General features: G+C 34.5%; 1 protein-coding gene across 1 annotated transcript in view; it reads right to left on the minus strand.

Moving 5' to 3' along the window:
• Positions 1 to 21,275, minus strand: part of NKAIN2 (sodium/potassium transporting ATPase interacting 2) — a 550,374-nt gene that overhangs the window by 450,796 nt on the left and 78,303 nt on the right. Inside the window, exon 3 of the mRNA XM_028494717.1 lies at positions 6,655 to 6,735. Within this exon, the coding sequence (XP_028350518.1) occupies positions 6,655 to 6,735 (81 nt within the window). The remainder of the gene's footprint in view (positions 1 to 6,654; positions 6,736 to 21,275) is intronic.

Genomic DNA, 21,275 nt, shown 5'->3' on the forward strand with positions numbered 1-21,275 from the left:
AGATTAATCCTTTGTCAGTTGCTTTGTTTGCAATTATTTTCTCCCATTCTGAGGGTTATCTTTTCGTCTTATTTATGGTTTCCTTTGCTGTGTAAAAGCTTTGAAGTTTCACTAGGTCCCATTTGTTTATTTTTGTTCTTATTTCCATTTCTCTAGGAGGTGGGTCAAAAAGGATCTTGCTGTGATTTATTTCATAGAGTGTTCTGCCTATCCATTTTTCTTTCTCAAGAGTGCTTTGGCTATTAGGGGTCTTTTGTATTTCCACACAAATTGTGAAATTTTTTGTTCTAGCTCTGTGAAAAATGTTCCTCCCTCTGCTATATTTTGGAATAATTTGAGAAGGATAGGCGTTAGCTCTTCTCTAAATGTTTGATAGAATTCGTCTGTGAAGCCATCTGGTCCTCGGCTTTTGTTTTTTGGAAGATTTTTAATCAGTCTCAATTTCAGTGCTTGTGATTGGTCTGCTTATATTCTCTGTTTCTTCCTGGTTCAGTCTTGGAAGGTTGTGCTTTTCTAAGAAGTTGTCCATTTCTTCCAGGTTGTCCAATTTATTGGTATATAGTTGCTTGTAGTAATCGCTCATGATCCTTTGTATTTCTGTGGTGTCAGTTGTTACCTCTTTTTCATTTCTAATTCTATTGATTTGAGTCTTCTCCCTTTTTTTCTTGATGAGTCTGGCTAATGGTTTATCAATTGTGTTTATCTTCCCAAAGAACCAGCTTTTAGTTTCATTTATCTTTGCTATTTTTCCCTTTATTTCTTTTTCATTTATTTCTTATCTGATATTTCTGATTTCTTTCTTTCTGCTAAATTTGGGGGTTTTTTGTTTTTCTTTCTCTAATTGCTTTAAGTGTAAGGTTAGGTAGTTTATTTGAGATGTTTCTTGTTTCCTGAGGTAGGATTGTATTGCTATAAACTTCCCTCTTAGAACTGCTTTTGCTGCATCCCTTAGGTTTTGCATTGTCATGTTTTCCTTGTCATTTGTTTCTAGGTATTTTTTGATTTCCTCTTTGATTTCCTCAGTGACCTCTTTGTTATTTAGTAGTGTACTGTTTAGCCTCCATGTATTTGTATTTTTTACAGATTTTTTTTCTTGTAATTGATATCTAGTCTCACAGCATCATGGTCGGAAAAGATACTTGATATGATTTCAATTTTCTTAAATTTACCAAGGCTTGATTTGTGACCCAAGATATGATGTATCCTGGAGAATGTTCCATGAGAACTTGAAAAGAAAGTGTATTCTGTCATTTTTGGATGGAATGTCCTATAAATATCAATTAAGTCCATCTTGTTTAATGTATCATTTAAAGCTTGTGTTTTGGGCTTCCCTGGTGGCTCAGTGGTTGAGAGTCCGCCTGCCGATGCAGGGGACGCGGGTTCATGCCCCAGTCCGGGAAGATCCCACATGCCGCGGAGCGGCTGGGCCCATGAGCCATGGCCACTGAGCCTGCACGTCTGAAGCCTGTGTTCCACAATGGGAGAGGCCACAACAGTGAGAGGCCCGCATACCACAAAAAAACCCCAAAAACAAAAACAAAAAAAAGCTTGTGTTTCCTTACTTATTTTCATTTTGGATGATCTGTCCATTGGTGAAAGTGGGGTGTTAAAGTCCCCTACTACGATTGTGTTACTGTTGGTTTCCCCTTTTATGGCTGTTAGCATTTGCCTTATGTATTGAGGTGCTCCTACATTGGGTGCATAAATATTTACAATTGATATACTTCTTCCTGGATTGATCCCTTGATCATTATGTAGTGTCCTTCTTTGTCTCTTGTAATAGTCTTTATTTTAAAGTCTCTTTTGTCTGATATGAGAATTGCTACTCTAGCCTTCTTTTGATTTCCATTTGCATGGAATATCTTTCTCCATCCCCTCAATTTCTGTCTGTATGTGTCCCTAGGTCTAAAGTGGGTCTCTTGTAGACAGCATATATACGGGTTTTGTTTTTGTAGCCATTCAGCCAGTCTATGTCTTTTGGTGGGAGCATTTAATCCATTTACATTTAAGGTTCTGTAAAGGTTTTAATTTCTCCATCAAATCTGAATGAGATCCTTGCTGGGTAATCTTAGTTGTAGGTTTTTCCCTTTCATCACTTTAAATATGTCCTGCCTGTGCTCGCTTCGGCAGCACATATACTAAATATGTCCTGCCGCTCCTTTTTGGCTTGCAGAGTTTCTGCTGAAAGACCAGCTGTTAACCTTATGGGGATTCCCTTGTATGTTGTTTGTTGCTTTTCCCTTGCTGCTTTTAATACTTTTTCTCTGTATTTAATTTTTGATAGTTTGGTTAATATGTGTCTTGGTGTTTTTCTTCTTGGATTTATCCTGTATGGGTCTCTGTGCTTCCTGGACCTGACTGACTGTTTCCTTTCCCATATTAGGGAAGTTTTTGACTATAATCTCTTCAAATATTTTCTCAGTTGCTTTCTTTTTCTCTTCTTCTTCTGGAACCCCTATAATTTGAATGTTGGTGCATTTAATACTGTCCTAGAAGTCTCTGAGACTGTCCTCAATTCTTTTCATTCTTTTTTCTTTATTCTGCTCTGCAGTATTTATTTGCACTATTTTATCTTCCAGGTCACTTATCAGTTCTTCTGCCTCAGTTATTCTGCTATTGATTCTTTCTATAGAATTTTAAATTTCATTTATTGTGTTGTTCATCATTGTTTGCTCTTTAGTTCTTCTAAGTCCTTGTTAAATGTTTCTTGTATTTGCTCCATTCTATTTCCAAGATTTTGCATCTTCTTTCCTATCATTACTCTGAATTCTTTTTCAGGTAGACTGCCTATTTCCTCTTCATAAATAAGCCACATTCTTACATAGCTTTTTTACATACCACATTTTTAAATGAAAATGTATATCTAAATCTCAGAAGCAACTATCAAAATTATTAAAATGTGACAGCATTCTAGACTTTCCTATTAAAAGCATTCATTAGGTATAATTAATTGCTCTAGGGTATGTTTAACAATATAAATTTCTGATAATATAATGAAGCCCAAGGGTTATATACCTGCATCCCTAGTATACAAACAAATTGGGTTGTTTTAAGTGTAAAATAATCCCTTGGTTACTCTTTTATGATCTGTAAGTTATTTATTTTATTTCTAAAGATAGGTGGTGCATCATTCACTAATGGTGCCCATAAATTACGAAAGTAGAAACTGAGATCTCAAAATAGTCATATAAAGAAAAGTGTTAGGATATAATTTCAGCTAAGAGTAGTTTACAATTTTAGCACATCCAACAGAATACAGTTTTTTGCAGATAGCAGAAGAGCGCTAATTTTTTTCCTGTGTGTAACTATTCAAAAACTATTTCATAAATTTCATTTTCCCAGGTGATGAATCTAATAGGTGAATTACCATATTATATGTGTTTTCCTTCTAACAGTGTGCTTTGAAGTTAACTACAGAACAAACAGATCTCTTCTCTTTTCAAAATAACTCAATTCAGTTAATAACTGGGATTAGTTTGCATTTCTATTTGATATGTGAGCAAGAAAATCACAATTGACCAGAATAATCCAACAATACAGTAAGACTATTTACATCAGGAATTCTCAAAACTATTAATCCAATAGTCCAGGTCACATTTAATGCTCAAAGGCAGTTGCCTACAAAGTTAGCGAACACTTTGGGTTACAAATTAATGTTATCTCTGTTTCATTTAATGTTATCTCTGTTTCATTAACAGAACATCTATTAAAATATCACTTCAGAAAGTAAGAATCTGTAGGATGTTTCAGGATATTTAGTTATAACACTAATATCTAAAGCATTAATATAAATAGTGTGGAAATAGTTATTATGTAGTGTATATTTGTTCCTACCATATTATGTGCTAATTTATAGACATTCCCAATATTTTATTAATGTCATTGAAATAAAATTTTTTAAAAGAAATTTCTCTGGTTGATTAGTTTTATTTTTCCTTAAATCTCATGGGGATAATCATTAAAATATGTTAATAAATATTGTAATAATACTGTTGGATTTACACAGAATTTTTAATGAAAAATATATTATCTATACAATTATGGGTACAAAGAAGACTGAATATCAACCAGGTCAGCCCTGTGTACCATATTATTGTAATTAAGCCGTTTCATTCCTGAAGGTACACACTGGCTTCGTTAATGATGCTAATATCTATTTCTCTCATAAGTACATGGCAGATAGTTTAGCAGAAAAAGCAGAAAATACACTGGAAAAGGACAACAAAAAATTCTAAACTCTAACGGGTAACTCAAGTTTGCCTTAATATTTTACCGCTTTTTATCATTTCTTGCCAATATTCCTTATGAAGAAATCAGTTCTTTACAAAATGTTTTATGGAAACAAACACACTTCTCTCACATATATAAAGATCACAGAATTTCCTCCCTGATTCTGTTTCCCACATTTGTCCCTCAGCCTCAAACAAACTGACCCATTCATATGGTCAGATTATTTTATTTTTTGGGTGAGGTGAGGGAAAAAAGTTGTTTATATTCTGTAACCTAAGTATTATCAGCGGTTTCAGGAGTCCCATTTTTGAGCTTTCATATATCTGTACATTTTTCAATCACCATTGCTTATTTCTGGTACTCTGTTACTTGAAGAATGTGAGGCAGTTGCAGAAGCTAAAGAATTAAATGGCATAAATATACCTTTCTCAAACCCTTTGAGCAGGAAAGGGAGGAAAATCCCAGTACAGATAACAATATAACTTTGCCCTTTATGGTTTTCCTTTAGATTATTTGTTAAAAGGAAATTATTAAATTTTCATGTGCTCTGCAGAGTCTAGCCTTGGTTTATAAAATGAAAAGAAAAGGAAATATTATTAACTGCTTCACTGCCATGGGATAGTCATTACCTGCCTGTGTGCATTAGAAGAATTCTTAGTCATTTGGGTTGCAACTCTCTTGAAATCTAATGTTTTAGGATGTGTCCTCATTATGGTTTCAATGCCCATGTTCAAGCTCATGGGATCACAAGCTTTATTTTGTGTCTGCAGTCATCACATGGAGCAGTGAGAAAAATTACACATTTGTGCAGCCAGCTTGGCTCAGATTTCTCCCTCTTTTTTTTAATATTAAACAAACTCTGATCTGCTAGATCATCTTACTGCTAGATCATCTTACTCAGCCAATATGCCTGAATACCTGTCTTCCAATTATTAAGGTGATTATTTAAAATTGAAAATATCATTAAAAGTCATTTTAGTGAGGAATCTCTTTGAACAAAGTGGATTATACAGCAGAGATATATAAATTGGGTAAGGAATTCAAGTCCTGGGAATGTGAGCTTGAAGCAGAAAATGAAGTGTCTTTCCTAGAGCCACCTGAACAATTCCTTTTCATTGGTCACGGCATGTTCAGGAAAGGACTGCCTGCTGCTGAGAGTGTGGAGTATGATGACCAGCAAGAATACAGAAATGCCATCCACCAGGGCAGACACTGCCAAGGGCCACAATGAGGACTTGTCCAAAATCTGCTCATAAAACTACAGGTTCCAGAAGCCTTGGGTCTATTTCATATGATAACGTCACCCTCTTATTTTATCTTTCATCATTTGAAATTTAAAAAAAAAGTCAAGATTATTTATACTCAATATCATAGTTAAATAATAAATAAACATACTTGAAAATGCTCAGAGTGCTTTGGGAAACTCCTGTATGCTAGATTATAAATGTGTATTACCATCACCCCATCCCCCGCCCACCAAGATATATAGCCCTGCAAAGGTAGTTCCTGGCGACTTTTTAGCTCTTTAAGCCTTTGAAAGCAGGTTATCATCTCTGGGTTTTAAAAATGTCAACATCTTTGCAGGGTCTTTCTGATCTAAGGGATAGAGAGGTAAAAGAACATTTTACAGTCTCTATCTTTTAAAGTTAATATGAAGAAGTACAAGTTTACAACTCTCTCAAGTGTCTCAAGCAAGATTTACTACTACTTTGAATGGATTATCTAATTTGACTTATTTGCTGTTAATTGCATTCCAAAAGAAGACGGATGTTGGTTTGAGATCTACAAACTGCATTATTTCAATAGTAAGACATTTATGTTAGAAATATAATAGCAAGACACATGCAAACACACATACATACAGACACTCATACAAGGACAGCACAAAATAAAGAAACCTAAATGAAAATGTAAGTATTTTAAGTCCTTCCTAGGTTATTTTAGAATAAAATGTCTATTTTATTCATTTATGTAATAAATTATATCCCTCTGGTAACAGTTTTATTCAACTAAAACCCATTAATTATTTGAATTATTACATTGCTGTTTGGGTCCAATCAGGAAAGTCTTTAGCAGAGTAATAAGCCAACTAAGTGATTTCAAAAATCTTCAAGATTTTATCTCTGAAAAACTTCCTACTCTGCTTCAGAAATCTCTTACAAGTCAATGTTTTAAAAGTACACAGTATGGTCACCGTAATAATATTTCATTTAGTTTTGCTTAAAATAATAAAATGACATTTTTGTGACACACTGAAATGTTTCTTTGATGGCAGAAGTTCAGAGAGATAGATGAGGACATCTTTCAATTTACCTTCATTCGAGGTGCATCTAAGTGACAAGAGCAGGGTGAGACTCTGCCTTACTTAGGAAGAGGCTTGTTAACACACAACTGATGACTCAGGCAAATCAGATGGCAAATTACCTTTGAGAGGTCCCCAGCCTCCAAATAGAAGCAGATAACAAACACATTCCACGTAACCCAGAGGACTAGCCAGACAGCATACTGTAGAAAAGCAAGAGAGAAATAACATAATTAATTTTGAATCAACTGAGTAAGATTTAAACAGAACTTGAACTTCTGAACACCAAAACTTAAGATTAGTGGAAAATACTAGATATTGTTTCTTTCTAAGGAACAGGATGAGATGTACATTTATCTCTAGTTTGATTTTTTTCCTCACTGTAATGGACTCTTATAGTATTACAGCTCAAACTTGCTTAGGGATAATTTTTTCGGTTTTTAGACAAAAGAAATAGTAGTCCACATTTCTGTTTTAAGAGGGAATGGTTGTGGTTTCTAGACATCTGAAAAAATGATGCCCCAGTAGATATATTAACTACAACCCATTTAAAAGAGAACTCTTATCTTCCTTTAGTAAGATCAACCCAATGTTTGACAACATGTAGCCTTTCCCTAAGTTATCTAGGGTCATCTTCAAATTAGTTTTCATACCGCTGTCCCATCTAATCAGCTTTCTCTCTTTGGCATCTTCTTTCCATTTATCCTTTCACCTTCTTATTTTTTTTTTTTTGTGGTATGCGGGCCTCCCTCTGTTGTGGCCTCTCCCGTTGCGGAGCACAGGCTCCGGACGCGCAGGCTCAGCGGCCATGGTTCACGGGCCCAGCCGCTCCGCGGCATGTGGGATCTTCCCAGACCGGGGCGCGAACCTGGCTCCCCTGCATCGGCAGGCGGACGCGCAACCACTGCGCCACCAGGGAAGCCCTCACCTTCTTATTTTATCCTCTCATGATCTCCCACTTTAGTGACCATCTAGTTATTATCTCTAATTTTATTCTGTTGTCTACTCAGTGTGCTTTCTTCATCAATGACAAAATTTTCTTACCCAGACAGAGTTCTGAGCATTCTGTTAACCAAAATTTATTAAATCCTTAGAAGGAAAAATGCTAGAAAGACACTGAGGAGACAAAGACCAATGATAAATTCTCCCTGAATTCAAGTCAAGTGAAAGAGGTAGATTAGAAAAGAGATGATTCTTATACAAAAATCATAAAAGGGTATATAGTCTGAGCTCAAGGAAAGAAGATGGGAAACGTGTATAAACTATGATGAGAAAAGATAGTCTTGCAACGTCTAACAGAAGAGGTGAAACACCTTCCATAAGAGGTGAACCAAACTAATTTATGGATTTTGCCAAACAGCAGTGTGGGGGATTGGAAAGGCCATGGTGGAAGGTTGAAGTAAACAAAGAAAGCAGCAGGTGTGAACTTAAAAAAAATGGAACAAGAGGCTACCATGTCATTTCTCTGCTAAATGAATACCAATGGCTCCCATTCTTTATATGGTGAGTTCCAAAATCTTTATTTTATAGTTCAAGGACCTCCATGATCTTGTACCATGTTATCTTTTCAGACACACGTTTCAGTTCATCTTTCAGGTCATTATGGATTATGGACACATTGGATTACTTGTTGCTCCATGTACATGGAAAGCTATTTCTCACCTCTGTGCCATTTTAATAATTTTATCTTTTAATAATTTTCATTTTAATAATTTTACTTTTCCTAAGTACTCCTCTTACCATCTATCAATTTTTTACTTTTCTTCAGAAGTCAATATAAATATCATCTCTTGAATGATATCCAATTAGAAATGGTGTATCCCTGCCTTGTGCTCCAATAAGATCTTGTTTGCTCGAATTTCATTCCAAATGTCTTATATCTAATTATTTGCATATTTTCCCCAGTGCACAATGATAATCTCCTTGAGAGAAAAGACTCTTTCAATTAATGCTTATATCTCTAAGTTGCTAACTTAGTACTCTGTACAAAACAGGTACTCAGTAAATATTTTGTAAGTCAATCAATGAATGAGGAACAATACAGAAAAAAACCTTAACTATTTTCAGAAGCTGAACTCCCTCCACCCATCCCAGATCTGGTTTTTATGAGAATTCTATGATCATTCATGTAGTGTGAGGACTGAGAGCCCTAAATGATAAGTTTATATAACAATAAACACTGACTCATCTGTTTTCCAGGGGATGCATTCATCTAACTGTTGAATATGTGCACTGCTCGGTGAGAACAAAATAAGAGCAAAACTAAATGATCCAACACAAAAGAATGGGTTTGAGAAGTGAAGGCTGTGTACTGGAAATAGGGTCAGGAAGCTAAGCAGGCTGGGGCATGGAACTTAAGTTTTAGAGCAGAGATCTAATGAGAATGTCTAAACTTCGCCCGTATTATAAAGTAGAAACTTGTTCACAAATTTTTTTTAATATTAAAATCTAGACTTATTGGGTTGTTTTGCAGATTTGGATATTAGTTTTAGAAATATAATGAAGTGCTGGGTCCCACTTTAAGAGTAAGTAGGTGAGAAAAAGATGCTTGTAAGTTCCTGTGACTTGGTTTATATGAGTGCAAGAAAGAATGACAGCATGATCGACTGAAGTGTTTGATCATGTTCTTCGTTCCTGGTGACACACTTTCCTTACCTTATTTATAATGGAGCGCTAAGTAAGCACTATTTACTAAAAAACAAAGTAGGAGGATAAGTAAAATATTTGGTAAGAGTGGATGAAACACACTGTATAACATATATTATATATTCCTGAAAGTTTGTCATTGGTAGTTAGGTTTCCTGATGCGGCATTAAAGAATGTCAATAGAAAAGCTATAGCTTTTCTATTTTGCAACTGAAATTATATTTTCAGATCATAAAATGCTGAAAATATTATCTGCGTCTATGTGGTACACATGGCATAATCACTATTTCATTATATGTTGAATATATAATAAGAATTTGGAATTTTCATCCAGATAAATTTAGATATCACTCATACTAAGTTATGCATTTATGTGTATGTATAAATGTAAATTATACTTAGTTTGGTTAAAAAAAATGAAGCTGAAAAAATTATGCTTTAGTCACCAAAATTAATAATTTTAGGGAAAGACAGGTAAGATAATGGGTCACATGCAAATAAATCGCATATAGAGATTAAGAACTTGGGACCTAAAGTTTGCATCACTTAGGAGCTCTGTGGCTACATGCAAGTCTCACTACTCTTTAGTTTCCTCAAATGTAAGTCTTTTATTACGATGATTATGTTATATCATCCCCTCTCCTTGTTTCAGTAATACGGCAGTAATCCCCACATTTTAATCGCCTTAGAATACTAAAAAAATATACTTTTTACATTAACTTTTGCAAAATATTTTTCCACCTAGTTGAACTTGCAATCTATACTTTATTCCTTAATGAAACATGTTCTTCCCTAGAATAAGTTTCTTTTCTGATACATGAATGCCAATATTGATAGATGGATGACATTTTATAAAGCAAACCTTTTTTCATTTGGTTTCATTAAAACAACAATTTATTATTTATGGTTGACCATACTATATAATTATAAAGCATTTTCTATATCATACCTTATGAGTTGCTCTTTCATGGTATTTTTAGTAATGATTTTGTTCTTTTTTATCCCATTTCTCCTAGAGTAATCCAAAAGGATATGTCCAGAAGGAACATAATAAATGTTCCTTCTATATCTTTGCATTTATTTGCATTATTTTCAGTTTATTGCATATTTAATTACAAACCAGTTAGCCTACAATGCACTCTACTTCGTTAAAGATTTACAAAAGAGAATTTTCACCTTCAGTGGTGTGGCACCTTTAATAAACACATATGCAAATATATATAAATGGTTTAAATTACATTAGTGACTTTCTCTTTAAAACTACCACAGTTTAGAGAACTATTATTCAATAATATCATAATTATTAGAACAGGGGTCCCCAACCCCTGGGCCATGGACTGGGGCCGCCCAGCAGGAGGTGAGCGGTGGGCAAGTGAGTGAAACTTCATCTGCCGCTCCCCATTGCTCACATTACCACCTGAAGCATCTCTCCCACCACCCCGACCCCTGGTCCATGGAAAAATTGTCTTCCATGAAACCAGTCCCTGGTGTCAAAAAGGTTGGGGGCCGATATTTAGAAGATGAAAGAGCCTAGTACAATTCAAGTACCAGCCACATATCTTAAGTGCTTAATTAGAAAAAGAGTTGGGGCAGTGAATCAGTTCATATTTATTAAGCACCAGCTGGATGCAAGCGACTATAACAGATGCTGTAGAGAAACATTACAAGATGTAACTGAGTTGCTTACTCCCCTAAAATGATTTATGTTTACCATTGATATGCAATTGGTGTAATCTATAGGAACGTTTTCAGGTATCATTATTTTTTACTAGAAAGCAACACTCATATCAGTTTACCAATATCACTGATATTTTGCTGCTAGTATGAAAGTAATAATATAATCGGTTCTAATGAACTATGATAGAAGCATTCCTAAGAAGCATTGTATTAGCAAATCTGTCTTAAAAACAACTCCTTTAAGCAACATTTTAGAATTATTATCAAGTGTTTTAATACTGACAATGAGAATATTTTAATAGATATGCATGTATACCCATAAAACAAATTTCCACAGTCAAAATGATTGGACTATAGTCACCTTTTGCTCAAAGTTAATTATATTTTAGCTTTAGTTTCTCATTTTCAACAGCAGCATAATTTAATCTGCTTAGGCATTCTCATCACTTTCTCATCCATAGTTATAATAAAAAAGAACAAAAGTGGCCCAAATAAAGCAGCTTATTTTCTAATTCTTGATCATCTTATGACCAGTGACAGTCTGCTTTATGATGTAAATCCTGTCTCCTAATTCATAAATCCTGTTACATTTACTTCATGCTATATAAACTTTCACTTAAAAGAAATAGCTAAATAAAATATACTACTATTACAATTATTAGTTTGATAATTAGCCAGAATCTGATAAAAATCCAATTCTAATCATAGATCGCACTGCAGATCATTTAGAAAGGCAGGTTTCTACCTTCCTATTTTACCAATGCTGCTGTTATATGCTCAAGTTTCCTAGTGATTTTATGTTTATGCACACATTTTAATGACAACCATTTTATAATAAGATTATATTTTCCCTCAATTACAGAAATTTCTTATTGTAGAAAATCTTTAAAATTTTGAACATCATAGACAGGAAATTGAGAAAATACCATACTTAGATATAATCACTGGTGTCATTTTATCGTATATGTTTCCATATACACTTTTTTCTATGAATATGTTTCAGTCATATATGTTTAAATAGGAATCTTGCTCTATACGCTGTTACCTGATTTTTTTGCACATGATTAAAATGTCTCATTGAATATTCTGTAACATATGTTACAATGCAAAGATGCAGTGAGTTACTCAACTAATTCTCTACTATTTAATTTTGTGCTTTTCCTATTGTTCTATTTTGATCAATTACTATAAATTTTGATTTTGCTTAAAAATTTTTAGTTTAGTTTGACATATTAAATCATACCTGAAAATATTTTGCTTAAATGGACTATTTCTAAGACAGACTATAAATGTTGGAATATCCAACAGGCATTATTTTAATGAACATATAAACACGGCTATTAAATTTTATGCAACTCCAAATTAAAACTGAATCCCCAAAGGCATTCTATTTTTCTTGAAGCAAAAAGTGGAAAATAATTCCCTTAGATTGAAAAAAAAAAAATTATACTCATTCAGCGTGAAGACAACTGTATAGAAATAATTTCTTTCCTTTTAACTCATGCAACATACTTCAGACAAAGATATTTACGGCCCCACAGCCCTAAGGCTAGAAGGATTCCATTGAAAGAACTTTTGGTACTAAATAATAATAAATCGTTATATAGGAACATCCTAATTGACATATGCAAATAAGAGATTTGAAAGGCTAATAAAACATAAGAACTAGTGAGAAAATACCAATCTACACTTTTAAAAGCTGAAATCTGTACAGATTAAAAATCATATAGTAGGGACTTCCCTGGCGGTCCAGTGGTTAAGACTTTCCCTTCCAATGCAGGGGGTGCAGGTTTGATCCCTGGGTGGGGAGCTAAGATCCCACATGTCTCAGGGCCAAAAAACCAAAACATAAAACAGAAGCAATACTGTAACAAATTCAATAAGGGCTTTAAAAATTGTCCACATCAAAAAAAGAAATCTTAAAAAAACCCCAATCAGATAGTAATTTATTCATGTATATTTGTTTGTATAGCAGGGTTTTAAGATGTAGATGTGTAATAAATAGATCTGAAAGTGATACATGAGAGAAAAAAAATCTTCAATCTATTAAAAAGGCAACTTGTGTTTATTGTCACATTCATCACACCTTGTGTCTAGAAGTGACATCAAAAAAGAGTATTCATTTTTTCCAGTTAGCAAACAATTTAAAAGTGATATTTATTGATATTCCTGGTTTTTGAAATCATGGTTTAAAATGTAATAAGAATGGTTCTTCTTGTGTTGAAGTTTCTTGGACTAGCCCAGTAACACTAAAGAAAATGAAATTTGCCTCTGGTTCTGGTTATGTAGGAATTTGAAGATCACGGTCAAGATGACATCAGAATGCATTAAAAAAAAACCACAAAAACTATTACCATGTGAATTCAAAAATTTTTGTAAATCTAATACTGTTTTGTTTGTTTTTTTACTCCATTACTTTGATGTCCCAAACTTCCCATAGACCTGAAATTTGTGAATATTACTTGTTACTTTATATAGCTAAATAAAAAAATTAATTAATTTTAAAAGTCTTTGCAGATGTGATTGATAAAGATTTTGAGATGGGGAGATTATCCTGGATTCTCTGGGTGTACTCTTGTAAGTGGGAGGCAGATAGATATTTTACACACATAAATACACAATATGAACAGAGCAGACAGATTTAAAGGTTATATTAATGTGGTCACAAGCCAAGGACTCCTGTAGCTACCAGACTCTGAAAGAGGCAAGAATCAGATTTCCCCCAGAGCCTCTGGAGGTAGTATGAGCCTTGAGTTGGGCTCAGTGATACTGATTTCAGATTTCTGAACTCCAGAACTGTGAGAGAATGAATTTCTGTTGTTTTAAGTCACCAAGTTTGTGAAAATTTGTTACAGCAGCCTTAGGAAACTAATACAACCACCCAAATCTTCTCTTCTGTTTTCCATTGATCTGTCTTTGAAATGTAACCCTGAAGAGTATAATACCTAAGTACTTGTGGAGAAATGTAATTATCTTCACATTAAGATCCATTTTTGGGGGGCAATTATATCACTGCTTCAGAATCAGTCCATTGCTAACCTCTGAATGGCATGCAAACATAAATACCTTGTTTTACTTATATGCCTTATGTAAGTGCTGTGAAAGTCTTTGCTGGAAAATAAAAATATTCCTGTTTTATGAATTCCTGTTCTTAGGGTATTTCCAGCATTCTAACAATATAAGGCTGTTTTATTGTTTTCAGAAGTTATTGCATAAAGTTCTAGGATGCAGAAATCAATACATTTAGAGTCCTGAATATTTCCAGACTTGTAAAAAAAAATTGTCAAAGTGTGTTAAATACCTAGGAAAAGATACAATTCAAGAAACTCTTTATTCGGAAGCAAGGAAGAGGAAAAGCAGGTGATACTTATTATCAATATAATGGACTAATAATATTTAGTTGGAAAATGAATTATATGATATCATTAAAATATTAAAAATTATAATAAATGAATAGCAGTCCTAAATTTATCAGCCATTGCGATTACCTTGAAAATTTAGAAAGGTCTTAAACTACTAATTGCTTATTATATGTCAATCCAAATATTCTTCAGTATCACTTTTTAGCAGTTTAGCAATTTTTAGCATTAAACCCTGAGTGAGTACTGCTATACCTGACCCCATAGATTGAGTGGAAAGGATTATCTTTAGCTATATTCATATATTTTATGACTATTATGACCACTTTGAATACATGTATGGTTCTAGTTGATTAATGTATCCTAGGATACCTAAAAATGTTGAGTCCCCTCTCCGTATAACAAATACTTAATTTAAAAAGATGCATTATCCATATATTGATTTATAACCTTTCAATTGTGCTTTATGAAAGAACTCATGGCACACATAGACAAAGGTACTATTTGTAAGGCTCAATAATATAAACAAAGGAGTTGGCTTGCAACTGAACATGACTGACTCAGGGGCTCTGGCCGCCCCAGGTTCCTGAAGAGCTCAACATGCCAGCACATCTGCAAACTATTAGCTGTGACACTGCTGGGAAGTTCTGCTCAGAAAAGTCATACATAGTACACAATTTCTCTTCAAAAAGATAGTCTTGCTAATGCATCAAAAATAAAGTCTGCCTGCTCAACCTGCTCAACAGGGTAGCTAGTTCCCCACATGTCTTTATATTCTTTACAGTCATCTAGAGGGTACTCCTGAATATCACACAGATGATCCAATTAATTGTGTAGCAGTTGTAGCAAATAGAGACAAATCAATGAGGCAATGTTCAACTCAGTAGTCACATGTAAACATAAATACATATTTAGAATAACTAGGTGCTTGGCTACTTTTTAGATTGCAATATTCATGAGGAGAATGTAGTTCCAAATTTATAGATGCTAATACATATGTACATGTTAGTAATGAAAAACTGCATAATAGTTTTCTCATCTTAGAAGCACTTTGTTTTTTCAATTTGCCAAACACCTTTTCATTTACTATCTCAAAAGCAATACTGAAATTACTAGCTTCAGGATCACTTTGGTAAGATGGATAAAATGAAAACAAAACAAAACAAAAAAGAGATTTAGTTAGGAATGCTTTTGGTTGTAAGTAATAAATATTGAACTACAGGTGGTTTAAATACTAGGTTTTAAAAAATCTTTCTCATACATGAAGTCTGGAAGTGAGGTGCTGTCAGCTCAATGTTGCCATGGCTCTAGATTTATACCTTTGGGGTTTCCTTTCAAATCCTCACATAGTTAACACACCTTGCAAGCAGAAACGTGCTGGGAAGGAAAGATCCCTTCTTTCTGCCACACTTTGTTCTTTCAGGAAAGAAAAAAATTCCCAAATGCACTCAGCAGACTTACATCTCATTAAGTGAAACTGTGTCACATGCCTACTTTCCTGAACCCAATCACTAACAAAGAGGACTGGGATTATCATGGTTGTTTTATACCAATTGTAATTCATCCCCTGGACCTGAGAGAGGATCAGATCCCACTGAGAGCTCTGTTCACCATCCAAATATCTGAACAATATTGGGATTCTGTTAGCAGAGAATGGGGGTTGGCAGGCAGAGTTGTCTGCCACTATAACCTATGCACATCCTAAATTTTTGTTTCCTTTAATATGCAAAAGTGAATAACTGCTATTTAACATTTCTTATGTGTGCCTTGTTTTCTAGAGAAATACTCAACCCTTTACTTCAGTAAGACTATACATATTCAACTAAACAGAGAAGTAATTTAGTATTACACCCAAAGTAAGTATAAAAGATTCCAGACCATCCATGGAGGAAGCACACGAATCAGATGTAGTGTTTTAGTGGTCTCATTGGAAATGTAAAGCATCTATGTCTTGAGAAGGAAGAAAAGTATTATGGAAAATATTAAGAATATTCAAATAAGGAAAACAGGGCCCTCTAAAGAGTTAAAAGTAGAAAGTTAACAATGGCATTTTCAAAATTTATATAAATATGCTTCACTAAGATGTGGTAGATGTGTGGTGGTTGAGAATTTTGATTGAGTAAGCATAAGCTACCACTTTTTTCCTTTTGAAATTAGAAAATTTCTTGTCTCTTTCAACCAGAAAGGTTTTAATCTCTTCTTCGCTTTTCTATTCCGTTAGCCTTCATCTCAACTTCAAAGCAAGACTACAGTGAGGTAAACAACCTTCTAAAATATGTAAATTATCCTAATTGGGGTATGGTAAATCTATTAATATAACCTTTAAAAATGTCTACTTGCTGTGCTTGGTTTAAAAACATCTAAGTACAGATACAGGTCTCTCTCTCTCTCTCTCTCTCTCTCTCTCTCTCTCTCTCTCTCTCTATATATATATATATATAGATATGTATATGTATACATATCTATATATGTATGCATATATATATATATATATATTTGGTCTTATTTTAGGCTAAAACATTAAGGAAACTTCATTTCTCTTGGGTGCTTTGTATGACATTAGACTGTAAGTATGGTGTGAGTATAACGTTCTCCCAAACATTTAAAATTACTTCAATACAATTTCCTAACTTGCTTTTGGATAAAACGATTTTCAACATTTTTACTGAGCGAATATATTTTCTGCCTACAAAAGTGACAGGATAGACATTTACCAATACTTCACGTGATATGTCTTCTGAATACCTGCCTTCTTGATTGGATACTGTCAATAGTAAAAGCTTAGTCACACCATATTTGGTGAATACTGCTTGCTATACTGGTATGTTGGGCTCAAGAAGCTAAGAAGCCCACATAAATAAAGCCTCTTAAAGAGATAACCATATATTCAAATCTAAATGTTAGTGTGGAAAACTTAAAATCACTAGATTTTTAATTAATTATCTGTATTGAAATGCATACTGAATAAGACAGAAGCATTGAATAGAGAAAGCTTACCCTCAGAAGAGCTAAAATGAATCATCATGATATATTAGAACTATGTTTTTTATTAGCTGGTTTAAAAGGGAAAGTCTCTTACAAGAACTTGTTCCAATGCAGAGCATAATTCAGTTTTAAGTTACACATATTTTCGCTGTGTAAAGGATACTCTGAAAATAATAGTAATAGTATCCAATAAAAATGTCTTTTTGATTTCATTTCTAGCTTTTAAGAACACAAAGGTAAAGTTATAGGTTTACCTGATTAATTAAGCTTTTGGTTTCATGTGCAAACTTTGATTCATAAATGGAATACAAATCAACAAAGTGTTTTTGAAAAATCGATTTAGCGATTTTCTTAAATTCATTTATTTTTTTATTTCTTAATTGTGGTAGGCAGAAAAATGGTCCCTCAAATATATCCGACCCTAATCCCCAGAACCTGTGAATATGATGAATTATTACTCCTGTGACTGTGTTATGCCATAGGCAGCATTGACCTAAAATAAAGGAGATTATCCAGGTGAGCCTAATCTAATCACATGAGTCTTGTAAAGCAGATAGCTTTTTCTGGCTGGTGGCAGAAGGGGAAGTCGGAGAGATATAAAGCACGTGAAGCTGCAAACAATCCCCAGCAAAGAGCGAGGAAATGAGGACCTCATTCCTACAATCAAATGGAATTGAATTCTGCCAAAACCCTGAATGAGCTAGATGAAGACTGTACCCCAGAGGCTCCAGACCTGAGCCCAGGACAGTCACTCTCTTGATTTCTCTCTCCTTAGATCCAAAGCACAATATTCAGCCAAGCCTACCTGGACTTCTGACCTACAGAACTGTGAGAGAATAAATGAATGGGTGTTACTTTAAGCCTCTAAGTTTGTGGTAATTTGTTATGCAGCAATAGGAAATTAATACATTAATATTGAGGTTTTCATTTTTTTAAAAAATATTTTTAACTGTCAACTAATTTCCCACAAGGACCAAGTGCTATAAATACAGTGTATATTAAGTAGACTGAATCTAACAGACTCTTTCAGACTTACTTTTAGTATAGGTATTTCCTTTTGAATTTTAAGACATTTTGATATACTACATCAATTTGCCTATATTTTTTTCTAGAAATAAAATTGTTATCATTATTTATTAAATTAGTTACTTCATAGAAAGGTATATCTAGAAGTTAGGAGACCTGGGTTCAAGCCCCATCTCCATAATGAATCTACCTCTATAATTTGCACAATATTGGTATTTCTATCTAATTTTGGAACTAACATTCCTAGATGAATGCAAGGTGATTTACTATTATTTTTTGGAGAAGTAGACCCTTTCTCACATTACAAGTGTTAGCCGCAGGGCCCATGGGCTAGCCCAACAACGGTGATAGCAATACACAGAATGTTTCACTCCTTATGTCAGCCACTTAAGACAGTCAATCATTTTTATTGGATACAATGATTGCAGAGTGATATCAACCAAAAGTATTAGCACTGGCAATCACTTTTTGTATCATTATACAAGAACTCTTGCACAGGCTCCGGACGCGCAGGCTCAGCGGCCATGGCTCATGGGCCCAGCCGCTCCGTGGCATGTGGGATCCTCCCGGACCGGGGCACGAACCCGTGTCCCCTGCATCAGCAGGCGGACTCTCAATCACTGTGCCACCAGGGAAGCCCTACAAGAACTCTTTTAAAAAGGATGTATTCACCATTTCTTAAGGAATGTATCTTAAGAAAAAACCATCTCTCTTCTTAACGGCCATCAGGTGGATACATTCTTTGCAAGACTGACATTATGTGATGAAATGTGTTTCTGCTGATATATAGAGACTTGGAGAGTATGTAAAAATAATGTCCCCAGATGTGTATATCTTAATGTGCATTTAGTACTAAAATGACCTTTGAATGAGGGCTTAATAGATATTAACTTTCTAGAAAGATGAAAATAAGGTCAAAGAATGATGATCTGCAAGTCCCAATAATGGATAGTTATGTTTCATTATACATATGAGTTTCTTCCCATCTTTTGTTTGCTTTTTTAGTCACCCAAAGGCTAAAATGACTAATTCTCAGCTTAAACATGGTATTCAAGTATAAAAGCTTTAAAAACTATCTTCCTCTTAAAAATATTTTCTCCTACTCAAGGGTAAAATTGAATTTAGTCCAAATCAGCCCAAGAAATCAAGTTTTATATTTGGCTCTAAAACAGTTATCATATCTTCATCAAATTTATGACTATTTCGCCCAGGTGTTACGAATAGGCTATGGTCTTAGATTGGATGCCTACACAGACTCCTTAGAGTTTTTCCTTCTCATTGTCTATAGAACAGAAATCGTTTTTTTAAATTTCTGCTCTTTATTTTTTAAATTGAATTATAGTTGATTTACAATGTGTTAATTTTTGTTGTACAGAAAAGTAATTCAGTTATATATATATATATTCTATTTTTGAATATTCTTTTCCATTATGGTTTATTGTAGGGTATTGAATATAGTTTCCTGCGCTATACAGTAGGAGGACCTTGTTGTTTATCCATTCTATATATAATAGCTTATATCTGCTAACTCTAACCTCCCGCTCCATCCCTTCCCCAATCCCCTCCCCCTTGGCAACCATAAGTCTGTTCTCTATATCTGTGAGTCTGTTTCTGTTTCGTAGATGGGGTCATTTGTGTCATATTTTAGACTCCACATGTAAGTGATATACAGAACATAAATCTTAGCAGAGACACATGCCTTGCAAATGTAAGGTTACAAGGTGTTTTAAGGTAAGTGAATGTGAGGAATGGTGAAAATTCATCCAAACTGTTTGTAAAATCATGTGCCCTATTTATTGTTGATTCCTTAATAGTTTCATATTCATGTGGAAATGATATTTTTTCTAATAGATCATACATAAAAATTGAAAATCTTTTATCAATTTATTTCAGTACAAACTTATTTCCGTCTAAAATTTCAAGATTACAAACATGTATTTGAAAGAAGTATTATTCAAATAAAGCATTTTGGAACTCAGATTGTAGTGGATGCTGTCTGGTGGGTGGGCACTGCCTAGGTGCCCCTTTAGGACTGAAGCACTAATCATTATCCAGCTGTCAGAAGTGTTGCCTGTTGATAGCTCACAGCCAAGCTCCTTATCAGAAATTACCCTTGGTCAAAGTGAGCTGTCTTGCTTATGATTTATGCTCCCCTCCAGGAGCAACCCTCATCTCATGCCTGGTTAATACTAAAGTTCAAAACTCCCAGACCCTTGTCTTAATTCTGGACATTTATGAAAGACCAGCACAGTTTCAGAGCTCTACATGGGATCAGCTGAGGCTTCTGTTGACTGTACTGAAGTTAAACTTCATCTGACCAGTCTTGCTTCCCTCACTCTATTACAGGTGTTGTCCCTGGGAACACTCCCCTACAAATGACGTGCATGTGAATTTCCACCTCCGAATCTACTACAGAAAAACTTGACTAACAATGATTGAAAATAAGAGTGGTCCTGGAAAGCAGATATTAAAGGGGAATTTTGGACCTAGATCACTTCCTGCTGCCTGGCAACGAGGACCTCATGATAGGAATAGATGGTATAATGACAGCTCTTGGCATACAGTAGCACTAAAACTATTAACTTTTGTACTGGTGGTGAACTGGGATGACTTATTTAGCTATAGATGAATAACTAACCTGCCAGCAACAGAGCAAGGCTGAGTCCCCAGCATGGCACAACTCCTTGAGAAGACCAACAGCCAGTCTATAATAGATGATTACATTGAATCCCTTCTATCCTAAAAGTGGGAGTGATTCATCTGGGCAGAAGTTGAAATTCTAAGTATAGATTGTCTTTCCTGCTTCTAAGTTTTGGAAGAACCACTAACTGAGGTCTTAAAGGATGTTTGACTCACCAACACAGGGTCCCCCAAAGCACTGCATTGATACAAAGGACACACTTTATAGTTAGGAAAGGATGGAAGTTAACAAATGCCTATGAGATCTATTGGTGTCATAGCACCCAGAAATTGTCAGTCTGACAGACTCATCTGACTTTTGAATTTGCAGATGGGGTGCTAACTTGGAGATGATACTGTACAAGGCTAGG

Source organism: Physeter macrocephalus, chromosome 10 (genome assembly GCF_002837175.3).
Source record: "Physeter macrocephalus isolate SW-GA chromosome 10, ASM283717v5, whole genome shotgun sequence".
In the NCBI taxonomy this organism is placed as follows: domain Eukaryota; kingdom Metazoa; phylum Chordata; class Mammalia; order Artiodactyla; family Physeteridae; genus Physeter; species Physeter macrocephalus.